The sequence below is a fragment of the Protobothrops mucrosquamatus genome, unplaced genomic scaffold (assembly GCF_001527695.2).
Source record: "Protobothrops mucrosquamatus isolate PMUCROS unplaced genomic scaffold, P.Mucros_1.0 scaffold1167, whole genome shotgun sequence".
NCBI classification, from domain to species: Eukaryota; Metazoa; Chordata; class Lepidosauria; order Squamata; family Viperidae; genus Protobothrops; species Protobothrops mucrosquamatus.
The window spans coordinates 205,061-229,996 of record NW_015387382.1 but is presented as its reverse complement, the minus strand read 5'-3'; the positions used below and the strand labels follow the sequence as shown (position 1 = coordinate 229,996).

The 24,936-nt window shown below is 57.3% G+C and overlaps 1 protein-coding gene across 1 annotated transcript; it reads left to right on the top strand.

Annotated features, from left to right (window-relative positions):
- Positions 1-1,650: 1,650 nt before the first annotated feature.
- Positions 1,651-19,063, top strand: LSG1 (large 60S subunit nuclear export GTPase 1). The gene is made up of 14 exons (XM_029284998.1): positions 1,651-1,722; positions 1,839-1,959; positions 2,043-2,139; positions 3,678-3,764; positions 5,640-5,726; positions 6,112-6,172; positions 13,231-13,407; positions 13,977-14,207; positions 15,184-15,285; positions 15,677-15,820; positions 16,212-16,335; positions 16,952-17,031; positions 17,881-18,072; positions 18,884-19,063. Exons 1-14 carry the CDS (start codon positions 1,651-1,653, stop codon positions 19,061-19,063), a joined length of 1,755 nt encoding a protein of 584 aa, XP_029140831.1.
- The last annotated feature ends 5,873 nt before the right edge of the window (positions 19,064-24,936 follow it).

Genomic DNA, 24,936 nt, shown 5'->3' with positions numbered 1-24,936 from the left:
GGCTCTAGCTGGAGCTCGGCACTGATCCTGGAGCTTCTGCTGAGCCCAGAAGAAGCCCCAATCAGCTGGAATGTTGCAGCATCTCCAGGGTCTTGTGATTTACATTCAGATGCTTGGCAACTGATTCATATTTATGACGGTCACAGTGTCCCAGGGTCATGTGAAGTGACCAAAACCTGCTGCAACCACCCAGCAGACGGGGGGAATAAAAACCAAACACCCCCCCCACCCCACCCCCACTGCCAATCCTCAACAGAAATGCTCACAACAATGGAAACCTCGGACAGGAGGAAGAACACCGCCGGGTGGGCAGGCAGGTGTCTTGCTCAGCTGTGTCTTGGGGGGCACTTTTTTCAGTGCCATTGTAACTTCGAACAGTCAGTAAGTGAACTGTTGTAAGTCAAGGACTACCTGTACTTTATCACTTTTTTCCTTTTTTTTTTTTTTTGGTCATCAAGTTTTTGACACCTTGGTAGGCGACTGTTGGTACTCGGATGTTGCCATATCCTAAAAGTGGTACAATGGGTGAAAAGGTTGAAAAGCCCTGGAATAGATCACTTCTCCATTTCTGCTGGGTGGAGTCTGCTGGGGGGGGGCTTGCTGATCTAGATAGGGGGGCAAGGAAGAGGAGGAGAAGCAGTGCCACACGAACACACATTTGCTACTACGGTCAGTGAAGGATTCTTCAGCTGGCAGGATCTGAGTGGTGTGGGGGGGGGCAGGGTCTCAGGCAGGTCCCAGTAAGCAGGAAGAGGGTGCTGGTGCTCTTTCCTCAGCTGCTGTTGATGCTGCCCCAACCCAGCCCTTGGAAACGGAGGAGGCCAAAACGTGCTGCTTGGGCAGCTCAGCTCAGAGGCTTTGCCCTGAGCCCAGAAGGACCTTAAGGTCACTTAAGGTCCGCTAAAGCCGCCTTCCACCGAAGTTGTCACTCGCAGCTTCAAAGCCTCTCCTCCCCGCAGAAACTGGCCTGGGACCGGCCCACAACCCTCCTCCCCTCGCGCTCCCTGGCCTCATCCCCACGGCGGGGGCTCCGTCGGCGCTCACGCGGAGTGTGCTGGGAGCCTTAGCCGCGCGAGCGCTCGTGCCGGCAACAACCCCCCCTTCCCCCCCCCCCCGCCAGTGGTGCAGGGCCGGACGGAGCTGCGGGCCGACTCGGCGGCGCACCCCCTCCTCGCCGCTGCCTGAGCTGGGACGGGCATTTCGCAGAGAGAGGGCCGGGTGCTGGAATAACAGAGTCGGAAGGGAAGGTCATCTAGTCCAACCCCCCCTCCGGGTCGGCCCGCGGGGCGTTTTCGGCCAAGGGGCCAGAGTGGGGCCAGCCTGGCCCCTTGGCCGCTGCAAGCGCCCTGAGGGATCGCGCGTGTCTCGTGGAAAGAGTTGGACTCCGTGGGCTCTCCGCTCCTGTCAGGGCTGAAGGATCGCTCCCCCGCGGCTTCAGGCTCAGGTTTCTAGTCCTCCTTGTCCTCCTCCGAAGGCCCCCCCAGCAGAGGGGCAGGAGCGGCGGCCCTCCAGCGCCCCCGTGAGGCCGCGGCCGCCGGAACTGCAGATTCGCGGAGCGCAGTTTCCGCCCGGAGCCTTCGCGGCGGCGCTCCCGGCCGCGCCCGCTCATTGGCTGCGCCTCGTCACGTGCCCGGAAGCCGCAGGCGGGCGATGGGCAAGAAGCAGGCTGGGGCGCTGGGGCGCTCGCTCCGCCGCGGGGTCCGCGCTGGAGCGGCGGGATGGGTGAGCTTCCCCCTCCCTCCTTCCCTCCCCTCCTTCCCTTCCCGGGCGGGGCGGGGCGGGGCGGGGGGGGCGCTCCGGGGACCCCGGTTAACGGCGGGTCTCCCCTCCCCCCGCAGCGCCACACGAGCGAGCTGGGCGAGCAGGGCCGGGGCCCCCCGCCGCAGTCGGTGACGGAGCAGAGCCCGCTGGAGGCCTTCCTGGCGGCGGCGGAGCTGGCGGACGCTGCCTTCGCGGCAGGTGAGGGGAGGGGAGGGCCGGGGAGGGGTCGGCGGGCGGGGGGGCGCCTCTGCCCGCCTGACGCCGCCGCTTTCCGCCCGCAGAGAAGCTGGACGTGCGCCTGGTCCCCGGCGGGGCTGCGGAGGAGGCCGCCCGCCCGCGGGAGGAGCAGGAGCGGCAGGTGCTGCGCGTCCCCCGAAGGTGCGTCTGGCCAGGGAAGGCCGGGGGGGGGGGGCTGAAGTTGCTGCCGGATCCTGGCCTCTGATGTGGGAGTCCCCGCTCCTCCCCGCCAGGCCTCGTCCTGCTCGCCTCAACCCCCCCTTCCTTCCTTCCCTCCATCCTTCCCCCCTTCGCTCCCCCTGAAGCCTCCGTCCCTCTTTCCAGCCTTGTGATTGCTTGCAAATTGGATCCAACTCCCTGCGGTGGTGATAACATCTTTACTGCTCAGCTCAATGTGAGCTGGCTAAAATTATAGGCGACCCTGTCAAAAAGTGCCTCGTTTTGTTTGTTTTATCCTTATCAAGGTCTTCCTGAGCTTTGCTTCATCCTGAAGAATACTTTGAGTGTAGACCTAGATATTATATTTCTACTACAACAGTTGTGGGAATGAGGAGGGCCTGTGAACCGTTTGTGTGGCGTCTCCGCCAGCCTTGAAATCTTGCCTGCCTTGCACTGTTTCCTCCTCTGGTTACAAATAATGACAGGCGAGACATCTTTTTCCTGCCTCTTCTTGGTTGTTAAAAAGTCATTTTCTCTGGAGAAATATTTTTAAGAACTCGGCAGTTTGCGATATTTTGTGTTCTTGAGGTGATCTAGGTAACGTGTGTTAATATGGATTGTTGCTTTGGTGAAAACTTATTAGCTGTAGCATTAATGATAGGAAGGGAATCCTTTTGGTGAGGTCTTTGCCCTTGGGGAAGACAAGGTTGGACGGGTTCTTATACTGGCCCTGCCTTTTTTCTAGGCCACCAAGGAAGGACTTTATGCAGGAGAAGAGGTTGGGCTAGAAGACCTCCAGGGTCCCTTGTATGATTCTGCATCTCCTGTAGGCAGCTCACAGCTAGCTCTCTTCAAGCTTAATTTCCATCACTTGTTTTGCTTTTCAGCTCTTTCACGTGTTCCATGAAATCTATCCTCCCGTGAACTTTGGATAGATACAAAATGTTTGAGTTCTGTTTCTCTTTCCCTCCGTGTTCCTTGTAGCTATTCATTCTCAAGCATAGAAGCTGCCTGCGAAAAGTTGGTCCCCATCTTCCCTGGGGGGGGCAGGAAGGACTGCTTGAGAGGCTCACCAACCAGAAAGTCACTTCCCAGCCTGTCCAGCTCTCTCCTTTTCTGGTTGGGGCCGACTTCAGCCTTCCTCTAGCACAGGGGTCCATCCCCACACAACTAGCGGGCTGTGGCCTACTCCCAACTGGGCTGCATGAGCAGCGGCCAGTGTGCACCTGCATGTGTGTGCACAGCTCAACCACTCACGTAAGCGGCTCACACAAATGAAGCTGTGCACGTGTGCACGCCTGCCCCTTGCACAAAACCGTCCCCTCTTCCCCCCTCCAGCACCAGGCTGCCAACCCAGAAAGGTTGGGAAACGCTGCTCTACCAAGTACCTTTTGGTTTCCGTTACCAAAACAGCCTCTCTCCCAGGATCATTTTGTGCACTGAAGCAAGTGTTTCTTTGTGGTGCGTTCAGCAGGCTAACAACCCTCTTTTTTCTTTCATTTTGTGTCTGGTTCTTCCAGGCCGCCCTGGGACGAACAAACAAGCCCTGCGGCATTGGAGCAGGCTGAAAGAGACAGCTTCCTGAGGTGGAGGAGGCAGCTTGCGTGGTGAGTCTTTTCCCCTGGAGTTGGCCACGGAGTCAGCAAAGAGCCCCTGACCAGACTAAGTGGGGACGCTCTGTCTGCCGAGGGGAGAGAGAGAGAGAGAGAGAAGGAGAGGGAGTGGGAGTGGAGCTCACGAGACTCATCTTGCACTTGGGGCTGTTCTCGTGTCAACCTCTGCAGCCTGGATTGGCCCTCCGTGGCGATTCCCCCACAAAGATGATGCAGTCCTGAAGGGTGGAGGGATGCCCAGCACACTCCTGGACGCCCGGTCTGTCAGTCTCTTGGCACTGTGGGAACAGTTTGAGCTTGGTGTTGGAAATGTAAAAGAAGAACTCCACCCTTTATTGAAAGTCTCCTGGGAAGTGGTCTGTTTAATGGGAGATAGATGAAATTTTCTGTTCGTTTATTTTGGTTGGGAAGGTTCTCTTATATCTGTCGGAGAGACAGAAATGGAGGCAGTTGAAGTTCTTCGTTATCCAATCCTTTTGGAAGGGACTGTCTTAAAATCAAGGCTGCCTTCTACTGGGCAAAAGGGCCTGGGCGGGTCTTCAGCCCCCAAGCATTACAGAAAAGAAGAATGTAATCAGCAGCAGAAATTACACTCGGATAATGTTCTCAGTGGGCAAATGGCTTTGTTTAAACAAGTGTCCTCATGACTGCTGTAGGAGTCATAAAGGCTGAGGTCATCCTTAATCTCTAGCCAGGTTTAATGTGAGGTCAGAAAAAGTCTCAAAACCCTGTCCAGTCCATTTTTAAGTATGTATTTGGCCACCCCAAGGCAGTTAATCCTTCCTCCTCCTCCTGTTTTCCCCACCACAGCAACAACTCTATGAGGGGGGTTGGGTTGAGAGAGAGACTGGGCCGAGGTCACCCAGCCAGCTTTCATGTCTCTATAGCAGCTGGTGCCACTGGGTGTTTTGCTCTAATGCAGGGGTGTCGAGCTTGCAACGTCACGTGACGTGTCCCGACTTTTTTGCCATTGCCGGCAATGGGGTGGGCACGGTTTTGCTATGGTGCATCCGGCCCGCAGTCCAGCAGTTGACACCCCTGCTCTAATGGATATTGGTTTGCAGCCATGGCTTTTCGTGACCTTTTTTTTCTCCTTTTAAGCTATGTCTTCAGGCAACAACTGTCTGAGCAGTTTACAAAAGTAAAAAACGAGAGACTTCCAGACAGTCAGACAAGTTACGAGTTAAAAGCACGTGAGCAGGTTTGAGAGGCCCTTTCTCTCTCTGTGGAGAGAAAGAGACTTCCCTCTCCACAGAGCAGCTGATGGGGGCATGTTGGGAGCTTCTTTGAGATGGTTTTTCAGCTGATGTCAAGAGGTTTTCAACATAATGAACATCAAAGACTGAAGGAGGAAGTTTGCTCGTTGAACAAGATTATCCAAAATGAAGCAATAAAAAAAAAAGCCCTTGTGCTGCTTCTTGTTTTGTCATGGCCCAGCCTTAAAGTGAAATCAACTGAAAAGCATAGCATTCAATAACATTCAGATAACAGCAAAGCTTTCATAAAATGGTAGAAACAGCCCTGAGGACCAAGTTAGCAAATAAAGAAGATTGCTTCTGCAAAGGAAAAGACCCCCCTCCCAATATCTCTTCGGGGGGGGGGCTCCTAGTTGCACCTCCAGGGGAAACTGGCAGAAGCCAGAATCAGGAAAGAAATGTTTGGGTTAGGGCCAGCCATCTCATTGGGTCTGTGGTGGTGGAGGTCACGTAATTGCTCTTTCAGATCTGTGTTTTATTCTGCAGGATTTATGCCCTCAACTCATGGTAGATCGTTTATTAAATTAAAAAAGTGATTGTTAACTAGAAAGCCATCTCTTGAGTGTGCTTCCTTAAAATCCCCAGGACTCACTCTTCCCCTGCATTCTTACAGGATGGAGGAAGAGGAGAACCTCCTGCTGACCCCATTTGAGCGAAACTTGGACTTCTGGCGTCAGCTCTGGAGGGTCCTGGAGAGAAGGTAACTCTGACCTTTGATTGTGCTGGTCCAGTGAGCTCCCAGGGCCAGGCCGGCGCTCTCTGCTGGGTGGCTCAGGCGGCCTGTCGGAGCAGGTGGGAGGGTGACCGCTCCGAAAAGGGGCCTCCTTGTGGACAGGATGCCCTGGGCAGAGCCTGAGCACGGTGGCCCCGGCGAGGAGCCCCTGCCGTGAAGAAGCAGCCTTGGGAACAAGCAGGGGGGGCTTCCCTTGCCTGCCTGCAGGCTTTGTGTTTGTGTGGCGGCCGGGTGCTGCCTGGGGCTCCAGTGCTGGGATCCCAGCCAGGGCTGCCCTGGGTCCTCCGTCCTCGGCGAGAGTGAGATGTGCTTTCAGCCGGGGAAATAGCGTCCCTTGCCTTCTCTTTTGCAGCGATGTTGTGGTTCAGATTGTGGATGCCAGGAACCCCCTCCTGTTCAGGTGCCGAGACCTGGTAGGTAAAACCAACTGAGGCGCCTGCACAAAGGCAGCAGCCCCACTTTCTGCACTAGAAGCCACTAAAAGTCCCCCGTGTTCCAGGCCAGGCCAGCTCTCCTGCCTCCTGGCCAAAATTAGGGTGGGAATAGAAAAGAAAGCAAGGGCGTGTTTTGGCTTCTTCCAAAGACTGCATCCGACATACACAACAGCTCAGAATGATGATGATGATGATGATGATGATGATGATGATGATGATGATGGAAGGGACCTTGGAGGTCTTCTAGTCCAACCCTCTGTTCAGGCAGGAAACCCTATACCATTTCGGACAAATGGCTGTCCAGTCTCTTCTTAAAAACCTCCAGTGTTGGAGCATTCACAGCTTCTGGAGGCAGGTGGTTCCACTGGTTAATTGTTCTCACTGTCAGGAAGTTTCTCCTTAGTTCTAGGTTGCTTCTCTCCTTGATTAGTTTCCATCCGTTGCTCCTAGTCCTGCCTTCAGGCGCTTTGGAGAATAGCTTGACTCCCTCTTCTTTGGGGCAGCCCCTGAGATACTGGAAGGCTGCTATCATGTCCCCCCTCGTCCTTCTCTTAATTAAACTGGACATCCCCAATTCCAGCAGCCTTTCCTCATATGTTTTAGCCTCCAGTCCTCTGATCCTCTTTGTTGCTCTTCTCTGCACTCTTTGAAGAGTCTCAACATCTTTTTTTACTTCAGGGAACTTCAGCACTTCAGGGAATTGCTGGCTCTTTTGAGACAGGCAGGATATTGTAACACTCCGCCAGGGAGTTTTACAGTGAGGGCAGTGTGGTTTTCCGGCAGGCCCACTGAATTTGGAACCTGCCATGTGACTTCAGACCGGCGCTTCTGAGACGGTTTGAAAGGCTTTGGGGGGGGGGGGGAAGAACCTGGGCAGGTGTGGCTATTTTAACAGAAGCAGGAGGCTTCCTTTGACCCCTGCCGGAGCCCTTGTGACTCTGAGGGTGGGTCCTTCTGTTGGGGAAGGGCTGGGTCAGGCCTGTCGGAGTCCCTGCATCCCTGGGCCTGAAGAAGGCAGGAAGGCAGAGCACAGTGTGGCCCTTCAGGGTCACGAGCTGGCTGTGTTCCCATGGCAACCTTTCTGAGTCAGCCGAGGGCCTCACGGAGACATTTAGGCCTGGCTTAACTTTTTCCCAGCTTTGTGCCTGGCTCTGGGATGGGTGGCGGGGGGAGGGGGTTGGAGGTGATCGAGCGATGGATCTCCTTTGCTGGCGGTCTTCAGATGGTCTGATGGATCCTGTGTGCTGACCACAGGGGGCGGGCGAGATGACCTCTCAGGGGATTCCCGATCCCGTCCAGCTCTTTCAGGGAGCCCTCGGAGACGCTGAGCTCTCTCTGGGAGGGAGAGGACTAGCCGTCCTTCAGCTGAGCAGGCAGGGCCGAGCTCCCCTCCTCTTCCTCCCAGAGCGTGAAGGGCTCCCTTTGCGGGGCTGGGACTCCTGAAGGGGCCCCCTGGCTGCAGTCGGTGCCCCACGCAGGGGAGAAAGATGAGCAAAGGGAGGGGAGATGGCGGGGTTTGGAGAAGAGAGGAACGCTGAACTTCAGTTACTCGGATGGAGGCTGAGAGTCCAAGGGCTGCAGAGCTGCTTTGCTAGGTGGTCTTTTCTCCCCGAGGGGCTGGCTGGGACTAAGCGCTTTTTTGTTAGCTGCGCATCAGAGGTTTTTCACCTGCAGCAGCCTCTTTTTTCCCTTTAGCAGCCATTAGGCAAGCTCACTCCAGTTTTCACCAAGGCAAGGGGCATCTGTGTAGTAGGCAGCACACCATGGAGCCTGGGTGCACATTGAACCCAGGGTCCCCCCCCCCCTGTTATTTCCTCTGGGTTTGACAGAGAAACGAAAAAATATTTTGTCACCAGAACAAGCAGACAAGATGCGCAGGGAGCAAGAAATCCTGTCTTCCTGACAGGCCACGTCCATAAAACGGGCAGCCGTCCCAGTGGCTGCATCTGTTCATGCCCACCCTGGTGCTTCCATCTAGGAAAATGTCCCTCTGACTGAAAATTGTGGGGTGTGACCCACTGCTCCCCTGGGGACTGGAACCGGGGACAGGTGAAGCTGGTCAGCCTTGCAGGGACGGAATGTTCCAGGGATCCAAGAACATCCTGTTTCCACTGCTGGGCCGTATCCAGCCTGTGACAAATCCCTTCCTGATCCCAAAGGTCCAGTTTTGGAAAATTGCAGGCGAGCCCTGCAGATTGGCACGCTCGGGGAGGAAAACTGAACATTGTGGGGTGTTGCACACAACTAACCGAAAGCCACCAGCCTGCCAGCAGGATGGCCACTCCACTGCTCAGATACGCGTAGATGCCTGCCTCTGTTTTTGGGGGGACCGGCGGGAGGGATTGGTTCATGGTTTACCGTAAATAGGTGGCATTTAACAAGAGCCCAGATAAACCACCAAGGGGCTCTAAGGGGGGGGTCTGACTCCTGAAATGGGCAGGAAAGTATTTCTTATCTGTCACAACGGAGCACGTGAATTGGTAGATGTGAAAGCAGAATGGCTGAAGCAGCAGCCTCTGGTGGAAGAAGAGTAGGTGCTACGGCCTCTCCTAGTCCAACCCCTTGCTCAGGCAGGAAGCCCTGCATCACTTGAGGTTTAGGGTTTCCTCTGGCAGTGGAAACGTTCATCTCTGGCATCTCCATAGCTCTCGTGCCTCCCGGGCGCCTTCCTCTGATCTCTTGAGGCTGCCCGCAGGATACAGCAGCCGAGAGAGCCCCAGGGGTCCTAACAGCACCCGGATGGCTCCGGATGGCGATGGATCTGAGAGCGGTGAGGCCGGAAGGCCGGTGGCGCTTCCTGGTGCACATGAGTACATCGTCATGGGGTCCAGTGTTGCCTTCTGCTCCTTCCGGTTCCAGCTCTGCACACCAAAATTGGCTGTGACTTGCACTTCCTCAGTAATGCTAGATTTCGTAATCGACCCTGCGTGCAATGACGGGTAGTCCCAATTTGGGCCCGATGATGTATCGTTTAGTAATGGACCTGCTAGTAGCTAGTGAAGGGTATGAATCAGGGCATGACGGAGCTCAGAGGGGCTGTTTAGAGACCATTGGGACAAAGTCCCGGCTTCCTGCAGCAATAAAAGCCTGTTTAGTCTTTGCCTTAAGAGGTCCGCTGAAAGAAAATCTAGCCTCATGATGGGCTATGTGGTCCCATTATCCAACTCCTCTTATTTTTAGGATTATTTTCCTAATGATGGTGTATTAAGTCATAGCCTTCTTAACCGTCTATTATGTACATTAGCAAACCAAAAAATGAAAGAGGATTAGTCCAGCAAAAAGGGAAAAAAAAAATCCTTGAGGGACCCAGGCGGATTTCTGGCAATTACATTTTGTCAAAGTGCTTTCAGATCCTTCTCTGTGATGCTGGGCAGGCAGGGCCTCCAGTGAGGGGAGGAGGGTCCGCAGCTCAGGTGGTCCTCTGACAGGAAGCAACCTGGTCTGCAGGGGGGCAAAAAAAAGCGTTTCCCAAGGGACCCTCCCTCATTTTCTAGGGACTGAAGAGAGAGGAGGGTCCCTGGGGGAAAGGCTTCCCGGCCTCTCTTCCAGCTGCAGGCCTTCCCCCCCCCCCCGTCTGTCTCCCAAGGCCACTTCCACAGACTCCCAGTTCCGTTGCTCCTCTGCTCTCTCGGGGACATCCTCCAGCTCTTTGGCCCCCCCTTCCGTTCCAAAGGCCTTTCCAGTATAGAGAGGACCGTCCCATCCTTCGCCTGGCTCCTTTGGCGGTGCAGCTCCTCAGGCCCCCCCTGGAGGTTGGGGGAGGCGTTCCCGGACCCCTCTTCTCTCGGCTTCAGCCTTCGACCCGGCTCCCCGTGGCTTTTTTTTTTTTTTTATAGTGAAGGCCGAATCAAAATAGGCCTTGAACAGGTCTGCCTTTTCTTTGTTACCTGTGGGTATTTGGACTTCCCCATGGAGCAGGGTTGGTGTGCAGATCCTTTTCCCTTGGGCAGCTCTACGGAAACCCTTTTTCACCCTTAGAGTCACCCCCGCCCAGACGGGTGGCGCACAGATTGGATAAGCAAATAAATCCTCCGCCATCTTCGTTCTGGGCTTCGCTTTCCTCCCTCGGGTTCTGTAGCTCCGGCCCCTGTCTTTTGGGGCCAGACCTGCGCCTTTTTCTTCCTCTAGGGCTTCTTGTTTCTTGCCAATCACTGCTAGCACAGGGACGGGTGAGGGGGACCACGCTCATCTCCAGCTTCATTTCCATTTATTCCTGAAAGGGGAACTGTGCTTAAGCGGACGTAACCCCCCCCCCAAAATGGACAAAAGAAATTTGGCTGCCCAGGGAACATAGGTCAGTGCTTTGAAAAGTGCCCAGAAGCAAAGGGTCCAACGTGGACTCCGTAAGGGGATGGACGAGGGTTAAAGGGGCATCGGGATACTCTTAAGACTTAGGAGGGTCTTGCAGGCTACAGTCGTGAGCAGCGGGGGGCTCAGTTGGACTATCTAGCACTGGAATTAAGCCCAAGATACACGTTCAGCTGCATGCAGATTTGGCTTCCTTCAAGAAATCCAGTGCTAGAGAGTGCCATTCCTCCAATCTTTCCACTATTCCAGTTCTTTCACTACACTTTTCCTGTTGGTTACTATGGGATAGCTGACCTCCTCCTGTCACTTGAAGGAGAAAATTCTCAGCAAGCGGATCAGGAATTCCCCTCGGAGGGAGGACCGTGCTTGGTGGCATCCATCATCCATCTGATGTCACAGGGTGACAAGAGTTTATAAATATAAGCTGGCATCACTTCGTGTGACTGAACAGAGGCGGCTTCTCCCTCGGAAACAAGAAGGATGTTTTTGTGGCTCTGACTTCCCGCCTGAAGGCCACTCATCCTTTCATGACCGTGACTGCAGAACCATCTGATTCTGGAGATAGTCTAGTCTGGGCGTCATCTCCAATCTTGGCAGTTTTACAACTTGTGGTCTTCAACTCCCAGAATTCCTCAGCCAGCATTCTGGGAGTTGAAGTCCGCAGGTCGTGAAGTTGCCAACGTTGGAGAGCCCTGAATTCTGGCCCAACTCTGTGCCCAGTGCAGGACTCCCCCCCTCTTCCCCCCCCCCAGGTAGCATCCCCAACAGACGGCCTTTCAAAGCTCCTGAAGTTTCTCTTCCGTCGCTGAACAGCTGTTACTCTTAGAAAACATTTCCTGAGCTCCAGCCAAAATCAACTTCCTTGTGGCTGAAACCCTCTGACGCTTGTTCTGTCTTCTGGAATACCTCTGAGCACTTCTGCCCCGTCTTCCCCACAATGGCCCTTCCAATATTTAAGGGCAGCTTTCTCGTCTCTGCAGCCTTCTCTTCTCCAGACCAAACAAGCCCCCCCCCCCCGCCTCTCCTATTGCCCCTCATAAATCTTCCCTTCCGGCCCGTTTTGGCTGCTCTCCTCGGGACCTAGAAAAGTGACAGTAGAAGAGATGGTAGGCCATTGAGTCTGCCTTTCTAAGTTTTGTTGTTGCTGTTATTTATTTATCATTTTAAAATTATTTTTAATTTTTTGTCGGATGATGGACGTGTGTTTCTCCCAGGCATGTTTAAACTCAGTTTCTGGCGATCGACCCACTACCTCCGCTGGAACTTGGTTCCCAGCTTCCACGACTCTTTCTGTGAAGTCATCCTTTCTAATGTGACTTTTGAACTTCCTTCCTGTCAGTTTGGCCCCCTTGATTTTGTCCTTGAGTTTTGCTTGATTTTTGACGTCTTTCCTAGCAGGTGCTCAGGATTGGCTTCTGGGTGCAATCTGAGCAATGCAGGTTAGAGAGGAACACTAACTTGGCCACATTCTCTAGTGGCTGTGTCTGCATCATACCCTTGGTTCACAGTAGGATGGTGACTCCCCCCCCAAAGCACCAAGATCCTTTCCACAGATCCTTTGTGGCCCAGAATGTTCCCATCCAGGGGATTTCCCCCTCCCCACACCCAGATGACGCGGCACTCGGCGTTTGTCCCCGTTGAGGCTCAGCTTGTGGGTCTCTGCTCTTGAGTGTGGCTTGTGAGACCCTCCCAAGTCTCAGGAGTGTCCCGATGGCGTCCTTCCAGGTTTGATTATCTTCCAGCCTTTCAATGGAGTCCAGGTGGGAGCCTCGTGCTCTGCTCTGGGCGCTTCTTTTCAGCTGGACCCTAATCACTGACGTGTGTTCCCTGGGCAGCCATGTTGGGTTGCCATTCCTTTCTCTTGTCCTTTTTTTGTCTTTTCTTCTTGTTATGTCCACTTAAACACAGTTCCCCTTTAAGGAATAAATGGAAACAAAGCTGGAGATGAGCACTGTTGCCTTCACCTGTTACCCTCCTAGCCATGGGTCCGTCCCATCCTTTCCCTCCACGGATAGAGCCAGGAAACCCTCAGTGGGGCTCTTAGTTGGCCTTCCAAGCTGGTGTGCTTTTTGTGTGGTATTTGCCCTTGCACAGCCCTGTTTCTGAATGGCTCCCGGCTCTCCTGGGCTTCCTGTGACCTAGTGGTGTCTGGTCGTGAGAACTCGGCTGGTGATTCCCTGAGCCTCTGGTTTCGATGGTCTCTCCAAAACTCTGGACGTTTCTGAGGAGGTTTTGGGAAGTTGCTGTCCTGGCCGGGCGGGGCTTTTACTTTGCCTCTCCTCCATTAAGAATAAATCGGGGCCAGGAGGGGCCCTCCAGATCCACAGTATTTGCTTTCTTTTGTTTCCTGCCTGCCCGAATGCTCTCGGCCGGATTCCCACATTCACGTTCTGGGTCCTCCATGGCCCGGGCACTTGCTCCTGCCCCAGAGGGGTTCTTCCTGTTAAGTGCAACTCCAGTGAAGGAGAGTTTGTTGCTCAGGGTTGAAACAAGGGGTCCTTGGTGCCCCCTGAGCTTGCTTGCTTTCTCGCAAACGTTTCATGTCCCTAACCAGGTAGCCTAGATGATGTCACCTAGTTAACGTCATGAAACGTTTGCAAGAAAAGGAGCCCAGAGGGCACCAAGGACCCCCCTCCCCCGTGAAGGGCAACTGCCAGTTCTCTTCCCCAGCCCCTTGTCAAGGGAGGGGATCCCCTCCCTTCATTCTCCTGCCGCTTGGGATCTTGCAGGAATGCTACGCTAAAGAAATCAGCCCGGAGAAGGAGAACCTCATCCTGCTCAACAAAGCCGACCTGCTGGGGGAGGAGCAGCGCTCGGCCTGGGCCCGCTTCTTTCAGAAGGAAGGGGTCCGCGTGGTCTTCTGGTCGGCCTTGGCAGAGGGGAACCGGCTGGGGGCCAGCCCTGAGGTAAGGGGGGGGGCTGGGAGGAGGCCGGGCGAAGAAGCCCCGCTCGGCTTCCCAAAGATCAGAGGGTTACCTGGCGCCCAAACTTTCAGCTGCTTCAGGTGCCGGCCTTAAACCTCCTGCCCTGCGAGCCCCTCGCGTGACCCAAGTGGATCGCTGGGGTCCCCCTGCCCCTCCCCCCGGCTTCTCTTGGGGTCCTTGCTTGTTGGGGAGAGCAGCCTGTGTGGCAGCCCTGGCATCTGGCAGCTGTGCCCCCTGGGTGATTAAGGCCTTTCAAGCAACAACCCCCCCCTTGCAAGGGAATGCATTGGGTGGGAACTCAGCCTGTTTGGGGGGGGGAGGCTGGTCCTAGGAGGGCCTCTGGCAACCTTCTGCAGCTTTTGATCCCAGGGCTCCTCTTTCCTTCTGCTCAGGAGCTGGGAACCAGGGAAGTGGCAGACCCGGCTGGCCAGGGTGCTGGCCCAAGAGAGGAGCAGCTGACCCCCAGCGGAAGAGCGGGGAGCCCCCCCGGCACCCAGCGGGAGAGCGACAGGGAGGAGGACGGAGACGTGTATGAGGACTGTGAGGAGGAGGAGGAGGAGGAGGAGGAAGCCTGGCTGACTTGCTCTGAAGATGGGGAGCCAGAGAGCCCCATTGTGCCCTTGGGGAGAAGCAGGGCGGAGCTCTCACAACCGGCACCCCCCCAGGGCCCCCCCGTCAGAAACAGCAGCCGCCTGGTCCAAAGAGAGGAGCTCCTGGAGATATTTGAAACTCTTCACGCTGGGAGGAAGAAGGTCAGAGACGGGCAGCTCACCGTCGGCTTGGTGAGTGGATGGTGGCGCTGGGGACACGCTGGGGGGGGTGCCTGTCCGAGCCTCCCTCCCTCCCTCCCTCTGGGTGGGGGCAGGTGGGAGCAGGCTGGGGGGGGTGAGGTGGGCAAGGCCTCCAAGGGATCCCCCCCCAGGGCTGCTGCCAGGAGAGACCGGGGGGGGGGCCTTCCTGGTCCCAGGTGGACTCGGCCAAAGGCTTTCCTGGGGGGAAGTTTGGACTCTCTCACAGCGCTGGAAAAGGCTTCTGGTGGGGGGGGAGTGGGGGGGAGACCGAGCACTTTTCCTCTTGGCTGAGTTACGGTGACCGGGCTGAGGACGGGAGGCCCAGAGGGGGCTGGGCTGCTGGGCCTTGGGGGCGCCTCTACTCATTTCCCTTCCACAAACGGTTCTTACACTTCCTGCACTCAGGCCCCCATTTTGGCGTATTTCTTCTTGCACCCCTAAGCTTTCCTCACAGCCTGTGGGGGAAAAATATATATATACTTCCTCTGCACCCTTCAATTCCTGGAATCTTAGAGCCCAGGGAGGGGCTTCAGCCCAGGTTCCTGCTGGGGGCAGAGACCCCGGTCCAGACCTCCACAAAAGGTGGCTGTGCAGCCCCCCCCACCCCATGGAAAGGGGTCCTTCGCCCCTCTGGGTCACCGAGGGCTTCTCAGGCGCCGCCTCTTCTTAGGGAGGTTTTCCTTCCTGGGGGGGGGCTGCTTTCCTGCCGCTTCCCTCCCCCACTCGGCACCCTCGCCCTGGCCCTTCCCGACACCCTCAGCCTTTCCCAGGAATGGCCCTGACCGGGCTGGAATAAAAGCAGGCAGCTCACACAAAGACAACCCGGCTGAGCTCCTTGGAGTGACCAGTGTCTGCTCCCTCCCCTCCCTCCCTTCCTCCCTCCCCACCTCCCCCCCTGCCTGCCTTCCTTCCTTCCTTCCTTCCTTCCTTCCTTCCTTCCTTCCTTCCTTCCTTCCTTCCTTCCCAGGTGGGCTACCCCAATGTAGGGAAGAGCTCGACCATCAACACCATCCTCGGGAAGAAGAAGGTGTCCGTCTCTGCCACGCCAGGACGCACAAAGCACTTCCAGGTACTGCGAGGAGCCCTCTGGGCTGATGGCCGGAGACCCCTTCCTGCCTCCTCCTGCTTGGTCACCCCGTGGCAGTGAGGCCCCCCCTCCCCCCAATCTCCATCCGGGAAAGGCCTGGCATCTGCCCTGGCGCAGGTGTGCCCTGGTCTGCTGCTTCCCTGGGTTTCCCTTTTTGCTCCCCGTTGGCTGCCTCGTTCTCCCCTTTGGAGAGCCCAGGAGGGGGCCAGGGGGCCCTTGCTGGTTCCCCAGGGAGTGTAAAAGGGGGGGCAGGAGTCCCGGGATGGGAAGGCCTGTGGAGCCCTCCTGGCTCTGCTGTGGGGGAAGCCGGCCTGCCCCCTCCTCCCCCACAGGAGGGAGAGGCTTGCTCTAAGCTGGGGAGGGGCCTTGGCAGACGCTGTTTGTGGAGCCCTCCCTCTGCCTCTGCGACTGCCCTGGGCTGGTGATGCCCTCCTTTGTCTCCACCAAAGCCGAAATGGTTTGCAGCGGCATCTTGCCCATCGATCAGCTGCGGGACCACGTCCCCCCCGTCAGCCTCATATCCTTTCTCGGGGAGGTGTACTGGGGGGGGGGCAGGCAAGGGAGAAGCCGGTTGGGCGGGGAAGGGAGGAAAGAACTTGTGAATGACGCTGCCAGTATTCCTCGTAGCCTTCGTGTGTGGGGGGGGGCTGGTCTCTCCCTCGGAGAGCTGGTGCTGGGCGTAAAAGTCAGTCTCCTGAATAAGGGAGGCAGAGGGCTCTGGACCGGTCTCTGGACCTCTGGCCGGAGAGTCCCCCATGTCTGGAAACAGCTGGGAGGCAGAGGGGAAGGTGCTGGCCTCACCCAGATGGAGCTCAGCTTTCCTAGAGTGGGGAGGGGAGAGGAGGTGGGGGGGTCTCACAAGAGGGAAAGAGGCCCTTGCCCCAAAGGTGGTTCCTTCACTCCCCCACGTCTGCCAACGGATTCCTCGGCCAGTCTTGGAGGCCACCTATGGGATCAGCATCCTCCGGCCACGCGAGGATGAGGACCCTGACCGGACGCCAACCTCAGAGGAGCTTCTCTCGGCCCTGGGCTGTGAGTAAACACCCCCGTGGGTGGGCCTGAGAGCCTGTGGGTGGATGGGTGGGTGGGTGGGGGAGGGATCTGAATATGTTGAGTCCACAAGCTCCAGGGAGACCAGGCCAGGGACTGCAGCTTAGACCGCTGGTCTGGAGGGCGACCTCGGGGGTTGGGGCCAAGGGTGGGTGGGGTGGGACAGGTGGGACATCAGAGAAAACAGCAGGACACACACCCCCTCGGGCTGGGAACAGCTTTCTGGCTGAGGACACAGAGGGGAGGAAGGGGATTGTCACTCCCCAAGGGCAGATTCTGGGAAGCTCTTAACGGGGAATGATGCATCCTCCTCCTCCTCCTCCTCCTCCTCCTCCTCCTCCTCCTCCTCCTCCTCCTCAGTAAATCTGATCCTCCACCCAAGGTCTCCTTGGAAGGGGGAGTGGGGAGCGTCTAATTGCCATGCCAGTACAAAGCCTTGATAGGGCCCAGATCCTGGGATAGACTAAGCTCTGTGCTGCCCCCCCCCTGTCTCCCCAGCAAAGGCTCTGGGGCCTGGGCTTACTCCCCCCCCCCAAGATGCTTGTCCTGCAGGTATGGTGACCCCCGGCCTCTCGCTTTCTCCCTCCCCTCCACACAGGCATGAGGGGCTTCATGACGGATCACGGGCAGCCAGACCAGCCGCGCTCAGCCCGTCTCGTGCTGAAGGACTACGTCACGGTGCGTTTTGGGGTGCCTGAGCCCTGGTGCTGGCCTTGGAGCAGAGCCGGCCCCTAACTTTTCAAAAGTGCCGGGTGCAGAGGGTGCCTCCTTTTGACACGGGGGCTGGCAGTTCTGCTTGAGCGGGAGGTCTCTGCACCACCTCTTTGGCCTGGCAGGAGGCAAAGCCAACCCCCCCAGAGAGCCCCCCCCCACTATTCAGTAAGGAATACTCGTAAGGAAGGAGAAGCCTCTTTTGCGGTACTCCAGGATAAGAGCCGCGGTGGTGCAGTGGTTAGAATGCAGTATTGCAGGCTCATTCTGCTGACTGCCTACTATCAGCCTTTGGGCAGTTCGATCCTGACCGGCTCAAGGTTGACTCAGCCTTCCATCCTTCCGAGGTCGGTAAAATGAGGGCCCAGATTGTTGGGGGGCAAGAGGCTGACTCCGTAAGCCGCTTAGACTGAGAGGGCTGTTCAGCGCCATGAAGTGCCACACGTCTGCTATGGCTGGTGCTATTTCTGATCCAGATAGGAAGGTATTTCCGAGAACAGACACAGAAGCTGGATGTTTGCAGCAACTGCCCAGAAAAACCGTTGACGTAGCCCACATGTCGGGCACAGGCGTTGCCCTCGGCTCTGGCTTGGCTGCTTTTACTCAGGGCTGTTATGGAAACCACACTCCTGGGTTCCCACGTTACCCCAAACCGAACTGCACCGCTCTAACCCAATGTGTGAACCCAGGCGGAAAGCGAGGAATACCCAGGAACGGGGAGGCCAAGGATTAGGGGAACCCGAGGACACGGCTCCTTGCTCCCCCGGGGGGCAGGCGGCTCCTTCTGAACGCTTCTCCTCCTGGCCTTCCCTGCAGGGCAAGCTGCTCTACTGCCACCCGCCTCCGGGCGTGGATGCCAAGCTCTTCCAGTCGGGGCTCGAGAGGCTCCGGCCCAGCCAAGGGGCAGCAGCAGCAGCAACAATGCAGCACAACGGGCAGCAGCCGTCTGGCAGGGGCCCCAGGGCGAAGCAGACGGAGAACCCGGTGGACTTGGCCTTCTTCCACCAGGTGAGGCAAGGGGGGGGCGCTGGTCCTGGTCTTGCCACTCCGTGCTGCGGTGGGTGGGGCTGCGTCCCTGAACAGAGCAGCTTTCAGTGAGGCCTGGATGCTGCTGCAAACGGCCGGGGCTGATGTGCCCGCTGCCCCCCTCGTCTTCCTGCCCTAACGGGGTTCAGACAGAATCGGTCTCCAGAATTTAAAAAGGGGGCGGGGGGTGCTGGAATTACCCAGATGAACCTGCTGCCCTGGCATTTGCCTCTCCTGCAGGCCTCCGTCCCCCACCCAGTCCCACCTCTCCTTTTGAGGACCCCACACACACACACACACACACACAACCTTGCCTGGCTTCCCCAAGACATTGACCCAGAAGGTCACTTCAGAGGAGCTAACTGTGCAGATTGAAGGAAGCCTAAATTAAGCAGGGTTAACGCTAACCAAGTTAACACGTGCAAACACGACCTGGCTCTGACAGACTTAAGCATTTAAAATAAACCCAGCCACGGCAACACAATAAAATTCACAAGGTCTCAACACCAACAGGCGCACACAGACTAGTTCTAAAGTGGTTGTGTGTTTTTATTGGGGCTGAGCAGAGGCTGGGTGGGGGGGAACGAAGGTTGGTTGCCCAGAGGGCTTTTCCCTGGAGCTGCCCTTATAAGCCTCGCCCGGGGTCCCCTCCTGCCCTGCTGAAGCTGCCTCTCGGGAAGGGTTAGGGTGGGGCCTCCGGTGTCCACCCGGCCGGCAGCCCCTTCTGGTGCGGCACTGGGCTGGGCCTTTGCCTGTCCCTGCACGGGGCCTCAAGGCTTCGCCTGCCTTCCAGGAGAACGTCCGGGCCCTGACCAGAGGCAACCGGGCCAGAGTGGGCTGCCCAGCAGAGACGGCCGTCCACCTCCCTTCCGGACCTGGCTCGGCCGATGGAGCCGGGAAGCCGTGGAAGAGACACGGGAACCGGAACAAGAAGGAGAAGCTGCGCCGCCTCAACAGGCACCTGGAGGCCTGATGGCTGGAAGGCCGGGAGGGAGGGAGGGAGGGAGGCAGGCAGAGGCCCCCGAGGGGAGGGTCTGCCCCAGAGCCCTCCGAAATAAAAGACCTTTCTCTTCTCGATGGCGTCTCCCGGGCACCTGGGCTTCATCCTCTCCTGATGAATGGAGACGGGGTCGATCGGCCGGCTGGGCTTCATCCTCTCCTGAATCATCACGGATGGAGACGGGGCCGATCGGCCGGCTGACGGGATGGGGTGGCTCTGCCAGGGTGGGGTGGGGGGGATTTTTTATGGGTTTTTTTTAAATTATGCACGATCTATAAATGTTGTAAGCTGCCAGGAGTCACCTCTGAAATATAATATACATTTGTTAAATAAATAAATAAATAAAAAATTGAGAAGTTCCTGCCAGCAGAAACTACCCCCCAAATGGCGTCTTTTCCTTCCTCAGGCCTGGAGCTGCTGGTCTCCAGGAGGCCTTTGTCAAGCCCTGACTCAGTTCACTTCCCACTCTGGCCTGGTGGGGCTATCCTGGTAACCGAGTTGGTAGTGGAAGCCATGATGACCTTAGCGGCACGTTAAGCCTGTCATTGCTTCACATGCTGCAGGGGTCTTGCTCTCAGCCCAAGGCCGAAGGCTCCACGTTCCCTCCAGAGCCACTTGCAGGGCGGGGGGGGGGAAGGGGGGGATCTCCATTTCCTGCTGGAGAGCACCCCAAAGGCAGCTGGTTGGTCTCCATAGAAGACAAAATGCTGGACTCCCTCTGATGGGCCTGGGCCTGATCCAACAAGGCTGCTTTTAGGTTCCCCAGGGGGGCCTGGCTCTCTGGGCACGACGGCTGCCCCTCTCCCCTGCCCAGTTTGGGTGTGGGGGGGGCAGGACCGCCTGGTCCTTGCAGGGATTCTCAGCAGGTGGAATGCTCTCCTGGGGCTTTCCCCCTCTCCCCCACACGGGGGCGCTCTTCCCCCTGGTTTAGCAGCAGGGCATTCCAGCCAGAAACCAGCCTGTTTCCCCTTCTGGGGATGGGGGAGGACAGCAGCCCATGCGGAGCAGCCTGGGAAAGTCATTAAAAAAACCATCCCCGTGTAAGGTTTTATTTTCTTTTACATGCGTGGATATATTAATATTTTATCTTTATTCTAGCAATATATAGTATAAGGGTGATGCAATTGAACAAAAAAAAAATCTGAAAAATTGTCTGCAATCAACATTTTTTTGTATTTAACAAGAAATTAACAGATGCATGTTCCCTTCTGTGGAAACACACACATGTTGTTTCCCCTTTTGGCAGAAGCAACCTCAGAGGGGCGTTTCTTGTAACTGCCTCCCGGTCTCTGACATCCAACAGAGGGGGGGGATTTTCCCCCTCGCCTCCCACGCAGCGTGTTTTTTAGCTGAGCAGTGCTTGAGGCGTTGCGCACATGGCCCAACGCAGCCCCCGGCACCTTGATGGGATTTAGAGGTGGCCTTGACTTGGCCGTCCCCAGGAGCGGGTCTCCTGCTGCCCTCAAGGATCCCCTGGCGCCAGGAAGGCTTCGTGGTGCCTTCTGGAATGGTGAGCTGCCCAAGTCCCAACGCCTCGAAGAATTTCCAGACCGTAACTTTTAACTCTCGCTGTGCTTTAGAATTGGTGTCTGGTTCTTCAGGCGAAAGGGTGACTTTGGTTTGGGCCCAACCTGCCCTCTGGACCTGGGGCCAGATAACGTCTCGTCTGCCAGGGCAGAGAGCCTTGATGCCCAGGTGTCTGTGAGCAAATGTTAAGTCTTGCCCTGATGTCTCCTGGCACATACACCCTCTTGCAGAACTGTGCAGCTTCTTTCTAACGGTAGAGTGAAGTAGTGGTGAGAACTACTCACAGGCCTCGTGATGAAATTTTGGAGACTTCTGTTATCCCGTCTTCTGCTCTTGGGCTAAATTGGCTGGGATGGTCTGGGCAAAGATGCAGTGGCTTGACATCTCCACTTGTCAATTTCTTCTAGACGGGACAGATGTCCTCTTTTAAAATCCCAGTCTCGGAGGCATCTGTAACCTTCCTTCTGGAGGCCTCAGAGGGCTCTTTTGAAGAGCGTCTTGCTGGCTGTGATGGGCAGAGCCGCTCTGCTGGTGGCACAAAGACATCTGCTCGCCCTGCCAGCTGCAATGGACCTGAGCAGGCGAATTGCCCAGCCACGTGTGAGCTGGAAGACCACGAGAAGCCAAGAGCCCCGGGAGGGGACCGACTCCCACTCACCTCTGAATCTGCTTCTCTGGTGAAGCTTTCCAGGGGCTGCCTACACGCCCAGTGGTGCCCTCTGGGTTTATTGGGCTGTGGTGGCAGCTCAGCACAGCCGGAAGCTATGGGTGAGCCTCGCTCCTCTTGCAGCACAAGAGAACTGGGCCATTACACTGGGCCTGAGCTAGCCCACTCGGGGCCGGGGCCCATCCTGCGTGGTGCTGACAAGGGCTGCTCCCACCCCAGGGGGCTGCGTGTGCTCCTTCCCATCCTGGGTGGCCCTGGGGCTCACTCGAAACTGGCAGCAATTTGTCAATTTGATTGCTGTTGATTTCAGCCCAGGAGAAACCAAAGTGACCAACAGCAAAATTAAACCTGGAGTCGAAGCTGCTTCCTAACGTTTGGGCGGTTCCCCTGCGTGTCACTGAACGGAGACATCCACCGTCTGTCTGCAGATGGCCTTGCCTGCCCGACTGGCAGCTTTCTCCCTTTGCTGCTTAAAACAGTTCCCACTTGCAGCCGCCTTGCCAAGCCTCACCTTCCCTCTTCTTATCTTTAACTTGCCAAACCCATTAAGCTAGTTAATTGGAATTTATTAGAGGGCTGTATAATTGATTGAATAATGATGGATAGGTATTCTAAGACCCTTTTTGTTTTGTGTCCTACAGTTTTTTTTCCATTCTGGACTTTAATCACCCCACCCCGTCCCACCCAACATTTTAACCAGTTTCACAAAACACACTTAACTGGGTTAAAATCTAGGGGCTTGTTGGCCTTCCAAGATAAGCCAGACAGGAAACACAACTAGATGAATCAATTCTACTTCAATGTAAGCTGACTACATAGAATCTTGCAAGTATGAAAGTACAATCCACCCCCCCCCTTTAGAGCCTGATAACATAGGGAGGGTCCTTCCTAAGTCTCTTCCTCTGACCTTAAGACAACTGGGGGCTCCTGTCCTCCTTCCCTTTCCTGACAGTTTCTCTTCCCCCCCTTTCCCCAGGGCACCCACACATTCCATTCCAGTGCTGCAACCAGAAACGATAAACTTGGTTCTGTAAGCTTTGGTTCCATTCCTGGGTAGCTTAGCAGGTGGTGCAGTTCTAAAATCGACCCAGCTTTGAAGTTGCTAGAAAACCGATGCAGACACTTAGCTGCATCCACACCCGATATATATAACTTGACTATTGAACTGACCACCTTCTGGGTTCACAGCAATTCCTGAACCAGCAAAACGACCCAGGATGGCAGAAGAACAAAACCACAAAGGCTTGAACGAACCAACTTAGCTGCCCTGCTCTCTTTTTGAACGAACCAACTTAGCTGCCCTGCTCTCTTTCTGACCTGGAGAAGCTGCACCCTCTGAGCAGGCTGCCCCGAAATGGAACCGTTGGCCCCAAAAGGCTGCCTGCCCTGCTCTGTTCACTACAGCTGAGGAGGGGGCTAAAGCAGACTTCTGCACTGGGGCCTTTGGATGTTTTTTTCATTTTTTAAAAATGCACCCTTCTTGTTTATGTTTTTCTGTGAGCTGCTCTGAGCCGGACGGCAGATCAGCAAGAGCTTTTTAATATTATTTTGAAAGCAGCAGACTGAGTGGAAGGAATGTACCCGTGACATCACCGGCTTTTGTGGGGTGGGGGATTGGAGGGCCCCCTGCTGCGCTCTCTGGCTTCGTTGGCCTTCACTGTTCCTGCAATTCAGGCAATTGTGTGTAAATGCTCTTGACTCTCTTCCAGTAAAAGATGGGTGTTTTCTGGCAGTTCCTCCGGATTCCTTTTGCAGCCGCACATTCCACATATTTCCTCCCAGCCCCCCAGAACCTGTGGCAAGGGGGGCCCACAGGGCTCAGCCGAAACCGACGCCTTGCTGGGCCTGCTCCATTCCTGCCCTTGTGTCTTGTGTCACAACTTCTGCCTCTCCAACACAACAGGGGGGAGAGAGCCGGCCCTTCCCTCTACCCACCGCACCCTCAGGGCTGGTAGCCCAGCACCACGGGGGTCTGCCCTGGCTGCACTTCCCTCCTGATAAGCCCAGCGCCCCCCAGACAATACCCCTCCCGCTCTCTGCCCTCTGGGGTGGGAGGGGGGCTGCTCCAGGGCCCGGGGCTACGTCCAGGAGGAAAGCCGGCGGAGGTGCGGGGGGGGCCAGGCTGCGCCCCATCCTCCGCTTTCCCTGCAGCTTCAGACACCGGCAGGTGGGCGGGGGGCGACCGCTGGCCCGGTCCATCAGAGGGCTGCCCTGACCGGCCCCCGCGAGCCCTGCCGGCCGAGGGGCTGAAGGGGCCCCGAAGGGCTGGCCGGAGGGCAAATCCCCCCCCCCACACGCGGGGGTGGTGCGTGTCTTGCAATGGGGCTGCGGGGGGGTNCCCGTCGCCGGCGCGGAGGGGGCCGCGGAGCCGGTTGGACGCGCGTGCAGCCTGGCCGGGCGGGCGGGCGGGGCGGCCTCGGCAGGTGAGTCGGGGGGCGCCCCTCCCCCCGGGGGAGCCGGGGGGGCGGGGCGGGAGGGAGGGGTCTCGGCGCCCGCTTCGGCCGGCCTCGCTCGGGACCCTCCGCGGGGCCTCCGTGCCCGGCCCTCCCCGGCGCCGCTCCAGGGGGCGAGGCCGGGGCGGCGGCGGGTCTCCGGAGTCCCTTCCGGGGGAAGAGGGTCCCTCGGGCGCCTCTGCCCGGCCGGACCCGCCGCCCCGCCGGGCAGGGGAGGGCCGGAGGGAGGGGGGCGTGGGGAGGGGGGCGCCGTCCCTTTCACCCACTTGGTGGAAATCTCCCTCTTTCTGCGCTGCTGCCCCCCCGGGTCTCCCTCCCCCGCCTTCGGGGCTGGGGGGGGCTGGCCCGTGTCCCTGGGGAGCCCCTCCGGTGGGGACGGGAGAGGGGAGCGGAGGCGCCTTTCCCCGCCTCCGCCTCCCCCGGGGCCAGGCCGGGCTTCGGGGCCGGGCGTGGGGGCTGCCCCCCCGGCGAGGCGAGGCGAGGCGAGGCGAGGCAGGGCTGGCCCTCCCGAGGCGGAGGAGAGGCGTCGGGACTTCCGAGACTTCGGGGAGAAGCAGCGGCCCTCCGCTCCCCTCGGAGGAGGAAAGCCCCCCCCCCGGTCTTAGAGCCAGGCGAGGCTCCGGGTTCGAGAGAGGCCGCCCCGTCGCCGGCTTCTCTCCCCTGGGCTCTTCTCGGCCGGGACTTCGAGGTCAGATCGCCCGTCCAGTTTATGAACCGGCGGTCATCTAAACTGTAACGTACCAGGTGTGATTTTCTGGAGTAAACCGACGTGCGCGCTTTTATCTTCATAAAACAAGAGCTTTGGGGGATTAAGCAAACTTTTCAAAGTTTCCCTCCCCGGGCGAGAGAGATGTGGGCCCAGTGCAGTAATTGACGCCTGCCTGCCTGCCTGCCTGAGAAACATATTGCTGGAAGACGCTCTTGGGCACTTTAGGAAGTGTGGTTGGCTGGGCATTTGGGCGAATTGGGAGCCCCGGGGGAAGGGAGGCCCAGTCCCGGTGGGGGTGATGCTGAGGGTGGTGAAATGGGAGGCCACAAATCGTCAGACAAAGCAAAGGCCGCATCTCACCCAGACAGACAGCCGGGGCCCTGCTGGGTCGTCCTTTCCGAGAGGTTTCCCCCCCCCAGGGCTCCCCAGAGTGTCTGTGGGGGCTTCTCTGCCTTCGCTGGGAAAGATGGGATGCCTCCCGTGTTGAACT